Raw genomic sequence first — 15,592 nt, forward strand, 5'->3', positions numbered from 1 at the left:
ACACACACACACACACACACACACACACACACACTCTCTGTCCCTCTTATTTGTACCAGTGTGCCCCCCTTGCGCCTCTGTGGCCATCCATGCCATCTCATCTCTCCCCCGGGTTCCCCATATCGCTTTACTTCATTATTTAGTGTGTTATTTTTTCTCCTCCCTGATCTATAGTCCCCACATCACAGAGGCGGCTAATTAATTATGGATGGACTTGATGGAGGGGGGTTGAGGGAGATGGGGGGACTTTAAAAAAAACGACCAGACACCCGCCTCATTACGTATGCGCAGTGTTTTTGGAGCTTTATTAATTTATATCTTGTCAGGCTATGCCAAAGTCGTCAGAACTCTTTTGGCTTTTTAATACATTTATTTATTTATATAGCATCCCACTCTCTTCATCCTCCAACCCCTCGCCCCTCCGCCTCATCTACAGAATGTCTTGATTTTAATCTCTCACCTTCTACACATCTGCAATCACACACACATGCACACTTGCCTGTCTCATTATCTGCTGTTGGCGGATGTTAAAAGGTGTTTTGCTCACTTGCGAGTAGAGATTATCTCATCCGCCTGGTGAACACTTGTTTTATTAATTTTTTTTTCTTATATTTTTTCCCATTTGGTGTGGAACGAGGTGGTGTGGTACATCATACATCAGACCGCATTGAAAATGAAGGAAGGAATATTTTAGAACGGGCTTGACCTAGAACGACAGCTGCTCTCCTTTGAGAAGGCTCACGGCGACGTTCAATCAAAACTGGCATCTGGGTGTCGGCAATAACGTGTCAAAAAATATAGGTCAAGCATTGTATGATTGTAAGAATATTATTGTTAGGAATGATTGCTTGGGCTTTTTTTGTGTCTCAAGAACACATCGAAGTATGTATCAACTGCAAATATAATCAGAGTGAAGCAGTTTCCTCGTATTCTGTATGCAGGAAATTTTCGGTGAGTTAATATATACAATACATCTTAATAATCTACATAATTATATATGCTTTTTACTGCGGCAGTAGCCTTGGGCGGCAAAGCTAACAGCGACCTTTAATGGAAAACAAACACGGAGAGGTACGGAAAGCCCTCTGGCTACTTGCCTTTGAACCAAAGTTGGAGACTTGGAAGTCCGCCATCATAAACACATACTGGAAAAAAAAAAACATACACACACTTTTACATCCCAATCCAATCAGGGTGTGGGAGCTTATTTTACAGTTAATGGTGAATGTTTGTTTACCCAACTCGTCATCAACTGTGTGCTAGGAAACAAAGAATGTCAAATTTGGCAAAGGCAGTTTTCTGCTACAGTATCCACATCTGCTGGTGTTAAAAAATGTTTATGAAGATGTCAGAACACAAGGACAGTGATCAGAATCTCAAAATAGAGCAGATGTTTTTCTGCCGTGTCCTGGTGTGGAGAAACCATCTGTGCCGTGCATTCCTTCACACACCATCTCCACTGCACACACATGTAACTTTACTATAAATGGCAGTTACCAGTTAGAGGAGAGCAAGAAAAAGTGAACCTTATGATGAAGCGAGCTGCTGTTCTGTGCAAAAAGAAGTGCTGCTCTGGTGCATTTGTGTGTAGAGACAAGCTCAAATTGCCATCTCTCTTGCCGTCCGTTGAATCGCTATCGGACAGTTAACTGAGTCAGCTCACCTCCCCGAGGCATTTATAGCACAAATCCTATATCCTGCCGGTATGGTACGTACACAGGCACATACACACACATTAAAACACACCTTTTTATTAGCCGTCACACACACACACACACACACACACACACACACACACACACACACACACACACACACACACACACACACACACACACTTCCTCCCCTTTTGGTCCTCCTGAAATCAACCGGATGGAGTGTCACATCTGGCCAAGAAAACCACAGCATCCGTCTTCACAGATGAAATGAAAGCCGAGAAGTCAGGAAAAAGGAGGGGAAAAGAGAGAAAAGATCTCTTCCAGCTTCAAACGAATCCCCTCGGTGAAATATTGTTTCAATGTACTCTGCACTTTGTAGGCCTAATGCCGGCTTTGAACTGTTTTGGCACCTGTCACAAATACTGATGAAATAGTTTCTCTCTGCAGAGCACTTTTCCCTTTATCCTTCTCGCGTTCCCTCAGTATCCTCTTTTTATCCTCCCTCCTACCTCCATCTCTTTCCCAGAAGCCCTTTCCATTCTGGCTAGGACGCTTTGTGACAGTGTGTATTTGAGAAACCAGGGACTTCGTGCAGTATGATTTCTGAACTCTTGCAACATGGCATCAATGAACACTCCCAGCAGTGGTTCACTGGCTATTGGCTTGCATTATAGTCAGACTTTAAAGTCTTTGATGTAAGGTACTGGAGTTGTGATTAATTTTATATAGCGGTAGGCCACCTGACTTTTCATATTTCCCCGAAAACCTATTTTCTCTTTCCTGAGAGCTTGAATTTCTTAAACTTGAGACAACTATATTTAACCTGTTATCATTAGATTAGTTTACTGTGATATACCTTAGGACGACAATACATGGGAGTGAAGGCAGGAACAGGGATACTATAAGGAAAGATGACTGCCAGAGAAAACGGCAATCAGACAGCTGAGCTGACACAAAGTCGATAGACGGATGAATAAAACATTGGTTTGCTGCAGCTTGCGCTAGAGGCTATGCTAGCTTCTGACACACTGGCGCCTACAAGTTAGCTTCAGCAGCAGGATGTTCAAAATCTTCTTTTTTTTGACTCTCATGGCATCTTGGACGATGCAAGCCCACAGCTTTTGACACGAGCATCCTTTTAACTGAGACAGGACTTCAATAGCCACAAGTGCAAATCAATCTCTACTTTCTTCTCGCTCTCTCGCTCTCTCTCTGTCTCTCTGCATCTCTGGTCCCCCTCCATCAATTTTAAAGCGTTGTCTGAGGCTCCAGGCAGTTAATTAAGTAGGATGTTGTCGGGGGGCTTTGGTACGTGGATGGAAGAATGGATGAATAAAGCGTCAGAAAAGGTGCAGAGGCATCCAGGAATTCTTCTCACATTTTAAGTCTAAAAATATCCTCTCCTCATACTTTTGGTTGTTCTGTTTCTTTTGACCCTTCCTTTTTTTTGAGTCCTTCCATTTCTCTTTTTTCCTTTCCTCGCATCAACGGCTACCTGACTTCCCCGTTTCACTTTGCTCTGTTCCCCAATTAAATTCAAGTCCTCTGCTTCTCCCTGCATTCTTCTTTCACTTTCTCCCACATCCTTTTCACTTCTCTCCTTTCTCTCCCCTCCCTTCATTTCCTCCTCCTCTCTCCAGCCATCCTTCATTTCCCCCTCCGTCTCTTCTTCACCCTGCCCCTTTCCCTCCCTCCACCATTACCTACCTCGCTCCCTCCAAGCCATCCATTTTGCCTCCGTTCCTCCCCTCACCCACCTTCCTCCTAGCTGATTATACATCAGGCCTTCTGTAGCCAGCTTCATCCTCCTATAGTATTCCCCCCTCTCATTATGTGTTATGCATGTGTTTGTGTGTGATCAGACACACAAGGCCAGGGCTAAGCAGCCTAATGAACAAACTCCGGCATTGTGTTCAGGCCCCGGGGACATGCTGTAGCTTCTAATGTACAACAGCTCAGAGGAGAGGAGGGGAAAGAAAAATTCACTGACGGGGAGCCAGCTATCTGCTTAAAGGAAAAGCTACAACAAGAAGTGAAGTAGAGGGTGTGCAGTGAATATTTTACAGGGATCTGGCCGATGTTTTCCTATCCTAAGCTTTTCTGACTTGTCAACATGAGTATCTTGTGCTGCCCTGCAACACTGACTGGCTGGGACAACACTGTGAACTTCAGGCTCCTCTACACTCTTGTTACATAGAGTTTAAAATATACTGATTTTCAACAGAAACTAGTTTATGGCTTTTTAGGTGATCAGAATCTTTGACTAAGTCCCCCCTTTTCCTTAAATGAAAGTTAATAAAATTATCTTCCTGCCACATGTGTCTTATTATGTGAGTCATTCAACAGTGTCTCTAGGTTGTAAAATATGTGATTTGTCAGCAGTGATCTGATTTGTTATCCTTTTGGCTCAAACACTCTGGTACAGGGTGGGTTAGTTCCACCCAAGCTTTAACTCATGTTGTATAAGATCTGTCACCCACTCTCCTGCTCTTTTTCTTTCTTTCTCGCTCTCTTCTCGGTGTTGATGAGATCTGCATTGCCGCCAAATCAGGGCATGAATACTGTAATGACCTCATTTCTTCCAGCACATGCACACATGCACATCGAGGAAACATTACATACTGAGTGGACTGTCCTGTCTCATTCGGCCTCAGTAATGTGAACACATGCAAGCATAGACACACACGCGCGCACACATACACACTCACCCACCCTTCGGGGGTTGTGTACTACAGTGGTTTGAGCCTGTGGATGGGCTGCTTCCAAATGATCTAAACAAGACTCTGTCAGCTCTGGCCAATATCAGTGACTGGTGTGTGTGTGTGTGTGTGTGCGTGTACACACGCATATAAAGGCAAACTTGAACAAAGTTCATGAGCTCATTACTCCATTCCACACATGGACATTACACTAGAGTCTGTCTGCCATAACAATGCAACACTGTTGTGATACGAGTAGTTTTATAGATCATTTTGTGTATGAAAAACACTCAATGCTTAAGTGTTGTCGTGCAGCATTTGTATCTGGTGCAAGGCCAGTGGGAGTGTTGCACAAGCCTGTAACACATGTGAACAGTGCATCACACTGCAGCTCTTTAGGCTGAGTGTGTTGCAAATCTGGCGTGAAGTCAGAGATGTAACCCACGGATCGCTTTTTTTTTTTGACTCATATCAACAAACAAGTGATTTATTTCATTACTCCTTTCCTTTTCATATCTTACTGCTATTTGTGCCTCGTTTGCTTGCTCTTCTGACCGTATTGAACAACCTTTACTCTCTTTCTTCCTTAACTGTCCCCCCTTGCGGGTGCAAAAATTAAATATTTCTTTATTTGTTTCTGCAGGATTGCCCTCAGATCCTTCCCTCAACCCAGATCTACATCCCTGTCGGGGTGACCAAGCCGATCACCTTAGCTGCCAAGAACCTGCCCCAGCCCCAGTCAGGACAGAGGAACTACGAGTGCGTCTTCCACATCCAGGGGGAGACCCACAGTGTGCCCGCCCTGCGCTTCAACAGCACATCCATCCAGTGCCAGAAAACAGCGGTGAGTAAGAACATTGGAAATCTGGGTATGATTGGATCCCTTTAAAGCCTTGTTGACAGTGGAGAGCACAGCATGTGATGGTGATGTGTTCTAGTGTCATTATAGGGGGGGAAAAAAGAGAGAAGGCGGTGGTTATGTGCTGTTTTGGTGTTGTGTACAGAGATTATTTAGTTGCTGTTTTGTGTATCAAGAGGATTCAGGTTGAAAGATGCTGTCAGTTGGGTAAGGAGAAAATTATGGACACCCTTTTGTCTCAGACACTGACAAAATAAAAGCAGTTGGTCTAAAGCGTAGTTGTGAATAAGATCAAAACTCCTGACCACTGTACAGACCGGAGTGCGAATGATGCACTGAATTCTATATAGGCTAAAAGCATCGTCATTTAGCACTATTAATCTCAACCTAATCAATGCAACTAGGTAACTAAATTATGATCCCAGGAAGGACATCGACTCGGTCAGGGTTTAAATAATGGCCTCCTACAACTAATGACCACTTTGGACACTAACGTGCTCATTGTCCTGATAGATCACCACTTGGACACTGGCTTGATCACAATCCAGATAAATGATCCAATGCTGATCTTACAACATTGAACTGATAGTTAGCAAATAGATATCCACATCACACATTCACATATACATTATTAAGGGGTAGAACCCTTTTGTTTTTGTGTTGGATTATTAATATTTGTCATATGCCACTGATCAAATTCCCTTGAGCTGGAATACGCTAGAAACACAAAAATGACGGCGCTGTAATTTTCGGTGGATAATATTTGGACCAGGCTTTTCAAAATTTGCATCAAGCTTATTGATCGCTTATTTGGTTTTCAAGAGATTGACCAAAATGAGTGTGGCTCAGCACATAATTGGACCAAAGTCAAAAACCGTTTGGCCAATCGTCACAAATCTCACAGGAAATGTCCACACACGTACCTGAAACATACCCTGAAAGTTTCATTTAAATTGACCACTAGGGGCACTACAAATGCAAGAAATGGGCGTGGCCCAATCACTACTAAACTCACAGGATATTTTTCATAACAGGGTTCAAACTATGTGTTTGAAGCTGTTTTAAAACTGCTGGAGCACAAAAGCGTTTTGCCGCTTGCAGCTATATTTTTAATTGAGTAGGGATGCACCAATCCAATACTGATATCGGATATCGGCCCGATATTGACTCAAATAGCTAGATTGTGTGTCCGTAATAACAGGGCCAAAGCCAGTGTTTTTTTGAGTGGTGGAGGTAGCACTGCATAATATAACACAACCAACTTAATCATGTACCTCCAGAATCTTCAGGCCAAAGAACACGATCCCCAGTCTCTTCCTCACAGTGAGGAATAAAGCTTGTTAATTTTACACTGGTATCCGATCAGTACTCGGCATCAGCCAATACCTAAAGCCCACGACTTGAAATCATAATGGATTATCATGGCTCATCTAATACATCATTTATTTCATTGGTCAAGTGTGAAGCTGCAGTGGTCAGACATCATAGGTTTGTTCTTTGCCTCGGTGATTTTTTAAATGTATTTGTGGCTGGTAGGGATGAGTGGCGTGTGCCGGATTAAAGTGTTTTCAAGGATATTTTTTTTTGCAGAAGTTTTCTAATAAGATTGTGTGTTTGTGTGTGTGTAGAGGATTTACAGGTAGGTAAAGGAGTTTGCGCATGTTGGTCCATGCCTGTTCTGTGTGTTGATATATGGTTGTGTGTGTGTGTGAGGCTTCAAACTAGCGTGACAGATAAGAGGTAGCTAGCGTCGCGCTTCACTGAGGCTGAAAATGTGAAGAGGAAGTCTGTCTCTGAACCTAGTTGGGAGCGGATTGATCATGTTTACACCTCGACTTTATACCACTCTCTCTCCCGTCCTCTCTCTGCCTGTAGAGCTCATCTTTCTTTCTATATCCCTCTATCTGTCTGTCATACTTTCTTCTCCCAGCCATTCCCTACTTTCCTCACTCCTTACTGCATCTACCTTGTCTCTCATACACTTCTGCTGCTTACCTGTCCCTGTCTATTTCTATCTCCACATATAATGCAATGCAACAAAGCCCAGAAGAGATGAGAGCTGGTGATGTTAATTTAGTTTTAGATGAGGGTGTTGCGGCTGTCACCACAGCATGTTGTACATGGAAGAAAAATTTGACAGATAAAGTAGAAACATCTAGGAGTTGTCACGTCTGGCTAATAAGCTTGAAGAACTTTACCACCTGTCTATATGCTATACCTTGTCATAATAGTCACAAGGTTATGCAGTCCTATAGATGTAAGCAGACACACATATACAGCACCCCAACAGCAGTCTCAGTTTAGCTGTATAGCTAGCTGGGCAGCAATTTGATTATGTCTGTATTGACAAGCAGTCTTGAGGTGCTGGCACATGCTAGGAAGTTGTTTGTGAAGGCAGGGATAATTAGCTAGCGATAGGGTTGTCTCTCTACAGTGATGTCTGTTTATTGACTGTTTATTGTTGCTGTGAGGCCAGTGCTAATCAGCGGCAAAGCCTAACCCCAGCCAAAAGCAGAATTTCTCCATTTGATGTCCACAAAGCAGACATGCTAGCAGCAATTAGCCTTGGGCTGTCAGCGCTTAGCCCTTGTTAGCAATTAGCTGTGCCAACCTGACTGCACGGTCAGATATCGACACAGCACTTGCATCAAGTGTACATGAGGCTGTAGTTAGATTCAGGGGATGAAAAAGATGCCAGCTGCATGAACTTGCCATTAAGGCATAATTCATCCAGGCTTGAGCTTATGAGTATAATTATGCGTCATGAATTATTAGGACGAGAGTCTTATTATAGCTCCGGAGCAGTATTTCAAAAGAATGAGGGTCTTAAATATTAGTTTATCCGTTTATAGACCTCCATATCTCTACTTTTCATGCGCTCCCCTCCATGTTTGTTCCTACTTTGACAGTGTTCAGCACCAACTTAATGAATCATGTATGACTCTGCAGTAGAAATAGACTTCATCTATTATGCAGCGTACACACTGCTGCCTCAGTTTGCTAGCCCACAGCTATAGGGATAGGGGTTAATCAGTGTCTGTGTGTGTGTGTGTGTGTGTGTGTGCGCGCACACATGTGCATCCTTCAATATGCCTTAGGCTATGGATCCCAGGATATCTGTGGATTTGTGTGTTTGGTTGTGCAGTTTCATTATACTGCTGCAAGAAGACTGTTGAGGGGGGTCTCGCTAATCAATGGGATAAACACAGGGGTGCTAATCCACAGTTTAGCCTTGTGTTTGAGATACACAAGTGTTACAACCATGTCAAACTGACATACTCTCGATCGTTGTAGGAAAGACGAGGACAAGGGCAGAGACAAGAGAGCTGTGGCAAGAATTCCTATAAAGTAATGATAGAGAGAGGAAGAGGAAGGGATAAATGCAGAGAAGTAGAGGAAAGACAGACTGGAACAGACGACAGGAAGAGATGTGACACTACATAGCAGTGGCATAGGCAAAAATGAAGATGAGAGCAGGCAAGAGACTAGGGAAATTGGAGCGTAGTAGACAATTTCAGGTGAGATGAATGGAGAAAAGTGAGAGGGAGAGTGATGCTGAAGAGAACAGAGAGGGGGAAAAAGAGATGAGAGGGTGTGAGGGAGAAAATGAGCTCAAAAGTCTCTCCTGAGGCCAAAACTCATTCTCCTCTCTTTCATACAATATCATCACACTAACCAAAAGAAGATAACTATCCACAGGATATTCAGCACATCCACCGTCAGATCATGTTTTAACTCTCGTTTCCCATACATTACTCCCTTTACAGTGTGCTGTAAAAACTCAATACACCCTTATGGTATCCCCTAACAGGAGGCTGTCAATAACCTTCTCTATATGACACACAAGATATATGATAGTGTAACATCAGCTCCATACTAACCTTGTTGTTATTGACTATCCAAATCTTCTCATGGGGAAAAAATATTGGTGCTATGGTATTTCTGTATAAGGTTACTGTACATACCAACTGTTCCCAAAGGGGAAGGAGGAAGCGTATCACAAGACATGAGAAAGAATGCAGTATTTGAAAAATGTTGGCTTTTGCAGGATTAGCAGAGACATGAAACAAGTAGACCACGCAATATTCAAGGTGTTAAGACTTTGAAGAATCATGCAGTTAGGGTAATTTGCTCAAAGCTCAAAATTTTGCTGTGTTGAACTTTCAAAGGGTTTGTATTGTTAAAAAAAAGGTTCGCCACACACTTTCCCTTTCTTTCTTTTAAAGTTGGGTACAGAGCCAAATATAATTCAACATTTTTGGAACCTGTGAAAGTTGATGAAATTGCAGATTGTCCAAGGTCCTATAGCAAGTTAATTGGAGAAAAACGCTGATCATTTTGTAAAAAAAAAAAATTAAAAAAAACAGAAAAAAGACTCCTCTCCATATTTCTTAGTGCCAAACAAGCCCACATTACCACTGACACATACGGAGCCATCCGCCAGGCCTTATGGTAGCAGTTAACTCCGGTCAGCAGCAACCAAAACAACAAGCTGGTGTCTACATTCGTTCCTCCCGGTTTTCTGGGCCGGCCCAGGCAGCTTCCTGGTGTGTGTGTGTGTGTGTGTGTGTGTGTGTGTGTGTGTGTGTGTGTGTAGCCCAATCAGAGGCTGAGGTGAGGGCGAAAGGGCCAATAAGATGCTGAGCTGTGGGCTGGGAAGTTGTGCTCAGAGCGCCAGAGGGGTCATGGGAGCGGATAAACACATGTACACACGATGCTCGCACACACAAATGACCACACTCTGGGGTCAGTGAGGCTGATGGAGCACAGCTGGGCGTCGTTTGCGGGCCGAGGTTGAGAGAAGAGAATTGCACTGAGACTTTTCCTTTCTCTGTTGCTTTATCTTCCACCAGTTCTTACTTTTTTGCCCATTTGTACTTCAGTGTCTGCATTTTCCTCCTCTCTCTCTCCTTCTCCCTCTTTATCCTTCTTTCTTGTTTCTCCCCGGAGGGCAGGAATGAGAGGACAGATAATATCAGCGCGGGCCTTACACCATTACCTTCCGTCTGATAAACCACTCGGCCACTCCATCACCGTCTTTCTTTCACTTCTTCACCAGTGAGGGGGAAAAAAAAGCCGACACAGGGGCAGGAGGAGAAAATCTAGTTTGGGATAAGGGTGTGTGTCTGTGTGTTATTCTTCCGTGTGTGGAGAGAGCAGCTGTTTGTTAAAGGAGAAATGGGAAGTATCAGGGGTCCTGATGGCATCCAATTAAGGGAGATAAAATGATGATGAATTGCAGTCGGGCAGCAGAGACGGACACTCCTGTGTGTATGAGCTCATGCGCACGCACTCACATGCACATGCAAGAGGACAGCAGAGGGGGGGAAAGCGGCCATACAGATTTGGAGAAGAAAAAAGAGAAAAGGAGAGCAGGGTGAGGAGAGAAGAAAGAAAGCCAAAGACATTTGGATGTGGAGATACCAGGTGAAATGGAGAGAGCAATGAGAGATGGAGGAGGGAAAGAGGAAGAGTAGTGCAATGAGACCGTACAGAGGGAGAGTTTGGAGGAGAGAGAGGACAAATAATCTGCTTCCTTCCTATGGGAAATGAGGGAAGGACGGCAGACAAGAAAGATGGATAGAGAGATGAATGGATGGAGCAAATAGAGGTCTACAGAAGAGGCCAGACATGTCTGCAGGGAGAGCGGTTAACACAAACCACACTGGTCTAATAGTGTCACACGCCCGTACATGGTGTGTGTGAGAGAGAGAGAGAGAGAAAATGAGAGCGATGAAGCACAGGGCTGAAGCAAACTTTAGCCTTATCCTCTGACTTTTTGAAGACTTTCTGGAGTTTATGAGATTTGTACAAACTGACTAAAAACGGAAAATTTTAAATTATATAGAAAAACTCCTTTCATTTATTTCATTACACATGAAAATACACACACACACACACACAGTGCTAAAGGTGGCAGAGACGAGGCTAATGAGAGCCTTGGCGCTGGTCGGTGGAGGGTAGGCGCAGCGGAGCATGGTACAGCCGGTCTGGCATGGCCTGGCACAGCTTAATGAGATATAAACACTGGACCTGCCACCGCAGTCAGCCACAGCACACACTGACACCGCTTTAATTGGCTTGCAGACCGTGTGTGTGTGTGTGTGTGTGTGTGTGGGTGGGTGGACTGAAAGTATGTGAGAAAATCACTGGAATTCATGTTGGGGAGCTGCAGATTGAAGCCCGTTGGTTGTTCCATGACTTTGTTCCCCGGTCATGTGATACCTCAGACTGATCAGATTTACATGTTGGGGTACTACTTTGTGTTTGTTTGTGTCTCTTATAGTATCTTTGTCTTTTTCAGTGGGTTCTTAAAAACTGATAGAATGATCTCAATTAATAAAAAATGTTTTGATCATACCGTATATCTATATATTTAATAGCTTACTTACTTAGAAGTGTATGTGAATGAGTTGATGTATGGCGTCAGGGAGATTGTGGGAATTCAACAAAGTTTCATGTCTTGTATATTCGTGCGTGCTCACACAAATATACACATTTATTAGGTAACAGTCTGTTTATGTTTACGCTGACCGCTCTCCCATCTATCTTCCTGTGAAGCAGCTGAAAGTGAGGCAAGGAAGAGAGAGAAGGCTCTGCCCCCCCCCCACTTTCTTCTCATGCATTCCTTCATGCTCCAACATGCCCCCTCGCTCTCTCCTTGTCATCTACCCGTCTCCATATCTACCTCCTCTTTCACCTTGTCCAGCCTCCTTCTTCCTATTCATCTCTGTCATGACATTGGCTCGCTGGGTCTCCCCCCTCTCTCTGACAGGTGAAGAGCAGAGCTCCCACGCCCCTGTCCTGGATAAATAACTTAATTGCGGCTGCAGCTATCAGAATATGTGAGCTTCTCCACCCCATCCTCCACCTCATTTACATCATCTATTTCTCATTTTTCTCGCTCTCCTTGTATCTCTGCAATCTCTAACCTTTACAGCAAGATTCTCTCGCTATTAGCCTGATGAGACGGGAGGAGCAGATAGAAGGTGGTTAAACGAGAGGGTAGACATCTGCCTACCTCCGTGTATCTCTGTCTGATTGCAGCTTATTTAAAATCTATACAGTAGCCTGAGTTGTGGCCAGACACCTCAAACAAAGACTCTTTGCATGATAACCTGCAGCCTCTTCAACTGAGGAAATGTGTTGTGCTACTGTCGAGTGATATCAACAGTGATTGAACAAAGTGTCATTTCTATATAACTTTACATGTAATATTCCATATGAGCCGTAACACTTGAATGAATAAAGAGTCTTTTTTTAGAATATTTTTTGCCCAAAACAAATTGTTTTGTACACAATTAAACAAACACATCAGCCGTAACTGTCGCAAATTAAAGAATCTGAGATTAAGACAAGGTGCAAGGAGTCAGTGTAAGTAGTGCATTTGGCTGGTATCCCTATAATTAATGACTTGAACTTGACGGGAACTCGATGGGAATAAATCAGGGAGCGTATCTAACACGAGTGATGGGTAGGTCTTCCTGAAAATCCTCTGACACACAGGATTTGTAGCTCAGTCTTTTAAATTCTTCTTTTGTGTGCATGTGTGTTGTGTGGCAGAGAGTGCTACTTCACAGATGGCGAGGTACTGCGGTTATGTGTTTGAGTGTAGAGATATAGGTGTTGGTGGCTGGCAAAAAAAAGAAAAGAAAAGCTTGTGTTACAGAGCGGTGGAGTTGCAAGAAGAGAATGGCTTGAGTTGACAGAGGGGGAAAAGGGTGAGGATACTGAATATATGGACGTTTCTGCAAACGACCAAAACAGCCTTTTGTCCAGGGAGAAGTCAAGTTACACTAGCTTAATGTGTATGCTGGAAAATAAGAAACACTGGCTATGGCAGCATTATTTTCCCTCAAGCCAGCACTTTTCTCCCCCTCCTCCCCCTCTCTTTTTCTTTCCATCAATGAAGAAAGTGTGTGTGTGTGTGTGTGTGTGTGTCCGCGCGCATGCACAGAGTTCAGCTGGGCAACTGGGTCCGGCCATGCCCTCCAATCCTGTTAGCATTAGTGATTAGCACTGGCTAACAGGCCCCTATTGTAAGTGTTGACTGATTCCACGCCTGACCTCACATATACAGTATATACACATACACACACGCTGAGCTATAGGAAGGATTACCACTTGATCCTTGATTAGGAGGCTGTATCTTTCTGGAAGTTGTGTGTGTGTGTTTTAAAATGGTGCTGTTGTGAATACATCTATACGTTAGTTTGCTGAGCCTTATCTAGCCTGGCAAAACGCATTTCACATGGAACAGCATTCAGTCTGTGTCCTCTGCTTTTCTCTAGTGTCGTCCCAATGTGACTTCTGTTGAAAGTCACAAAACTATTTTTAATCTAGAATAATCTAGATTGAGACATGTGTTATGTCAGGTCATCCTTTATGATAAACGTTGTCGTCACCTTGAGAAAGCGAGGGAGAGAGAAACCTATTCTTTCACAGGTACTGTATGGGCTTGCCCTAGGCTAGTTTGATATTTTTAGCCATCCAGCTTGCTCACACCTTCAAAATGACTAATTACCAGGCTGCGACCCTCACAGAAGGTACCCGTTGTTACTTCATACCTGACTTCCTTCACCCCTCCTACTCTATCCATCTCTCCTCCCCTCCCCTCCTTTAGTTTTCAGGGACATAGGTCCAGCTGGCGATGCTGTACTGTTTGCATCTGCACTTTTCTGCTGAGAGAATCTTGTGTGGGCAAAGACTGTCCTGTTCGCTTTTATTTGTTAATTCTTTCATTCCTATGTTTTTAGCCATTCACACCTTTTTCGTGGTTTATTTGGTATTCGTCACTTTCAAGTGCCTATCCCTTCTGTTTCTCATTCCCTTTCTGTGCCTTCAGTATTTGTGTTGTATGTTCACATTTGCATCAAAAACGAGTTAGTTTATAGTTAACAAGAATGCAGATCAGCAGCAAAACCGTTTTTGTTTTTCCACTCACCTTCAGCTTTTTCTTACGGGGGTTTTCATATCCGCTTACGTCAATCGCTGTAGACAAAAGGATTGTTACCATCACCTTCTCTTTCTAAACGGTTTCAGATTTTGAGACTAAATCATAGGATATAGAACATAGTGATTTTGGTCCTCTATCTACATTTCTCTTTCCCCTTCATACACAAAAATTCTGACCTTTTGAGAATATCGTGCTTAATGTTTGCATTTTCATATTGAAATCTGCTGTCAGTGAATAAACCATGTACAAGGTGCTTGTGTGTATTGTGCAACAATGCTGGTCTGGTATGAAAGTTTAATAAGCCTATGGTGCTATGAGAGGAGATGAGCTTTGGATCATAACCTAAGTTTCCTGTGCCCCCACACTCCACCCCCGCACCCACTCTCTGCTGCCCATTAAACACACATACATGCACATACACACTTCTCCCTAACTAAATATTCATGTTTTTGTTGAGTGAAGGTACATGCACAAGCAGATCCCAGTATCACCCCCCCTTTGAGGATGGATGTGCAAACACAGACACGTAGCCGTAACATGGGTGTGAAAGGGGGAAGAGGGCAGACAGTGTTATTGTTTTAGCTGTCTGCACCATCACACCTCTATTGTGTGTGTGCTGCAGGTTTTCAGGCTTGTCAGTGTGTAAAGCAGGGTTAAGAGGTCCACACACATCTATCATCTATTTCTCTATCAGCGGAATAGGCCCCTCTCAGGTGATTCAGAGGGGAATCAGGCCATGCACTGATTGGCCAGTCGGCAGAGAAGCAGAGATGGTGTGGAAGGATGAAGTGGAAGGAAGCTTGACCCCGTGTCCTTTACTGTAGCCTGTCTTCAGTCCTGAGGGTATAAAACAGAGCAGCAAGAAAAGACATAGTTGTGGAAATGGAAAAATAGATACAACATACAACTTAGAACATGTTTGGCAGTGAATGATGTTCCTCTTGTCTGACATTACATGTCTCAGAAATGATGGCTACACTGAGCTTGTGTCTATCCAGTACTAGAAGCTTAAAAGTGGGAGATTTGAGATGGGATTGAAGGTTTACGGTTTGTGGAAAAATAACCCAACCAATTCAGTACTGCTCATACCTCAAAAAAGGCAAACTCAGAAATGACATCTCTATCACCTAAATAGCCAAACATCCCCAAGTAATATTTCAGTATCCTGTCTGGTGATTTGCCACCTGAGGAGCGTTTAGGTGGGTTTGGTCCACTAATCCCTAAAAGATAAATATATGGGTCTCTGTGGTCCTGCTCCAGGTTCAACTTTCCCCACCAGCCACTAATTTACTTTCGCTTTCTGCCATTTCTCGCTAGGCGTGTGGTGTACAGTTAGCTTCCTGTGCTAGGAGAGGCTGTCTGGCATTTTATATCATCTGGCATAGATATGATTTTGTCATTTTAATCAACTAAAAACATC

At 43.5% G+C, this 15,592-nt stretch overlaps 1 protein-coding gene across 6 annotated transcripts in view; it reads left to right on the plus strand.

Annotated features, from left to right (window-relative positions):
* Positions 1–15,592, plus strand: part of plxna1b (plexin A1b) — a 200,039-nt gene that overhangs the window by 130,459 nt on the left and 53,988 nt on the right. For all 6 annotated transcript variants that reach the window (XM_046029350.1, XM_046029354.1, XM_046029353.1 and 3 more), the window contains exon 10: positions 5,001–5,201. In XM_046029350.1, the coding sequence (XP_045885306.1) occupies positions 5,001–5,201 (201 nt within the window). The remainder of the gene's footprint in view (positions 1–5,000; positions 5,202–15,592) is intronic.

Source organism: Micropterus dolomieu, linkage group LG18 (assembly GCF_021292245.1).
Source record: "Micropterus dolomieu isolate WLL.071019.BEF.003 ecotype Adirondacks linkage group LG18, ASM2129224v1, whole genome shotgun sequence".
Taxonomy (NCBI): domain Eukaryota; kingdom Metazoa; phylum Chordata; class Actinopteri; order Centrarchiformes; family Centrarchidae; genus Micropterus; species Micropterus dolomieu.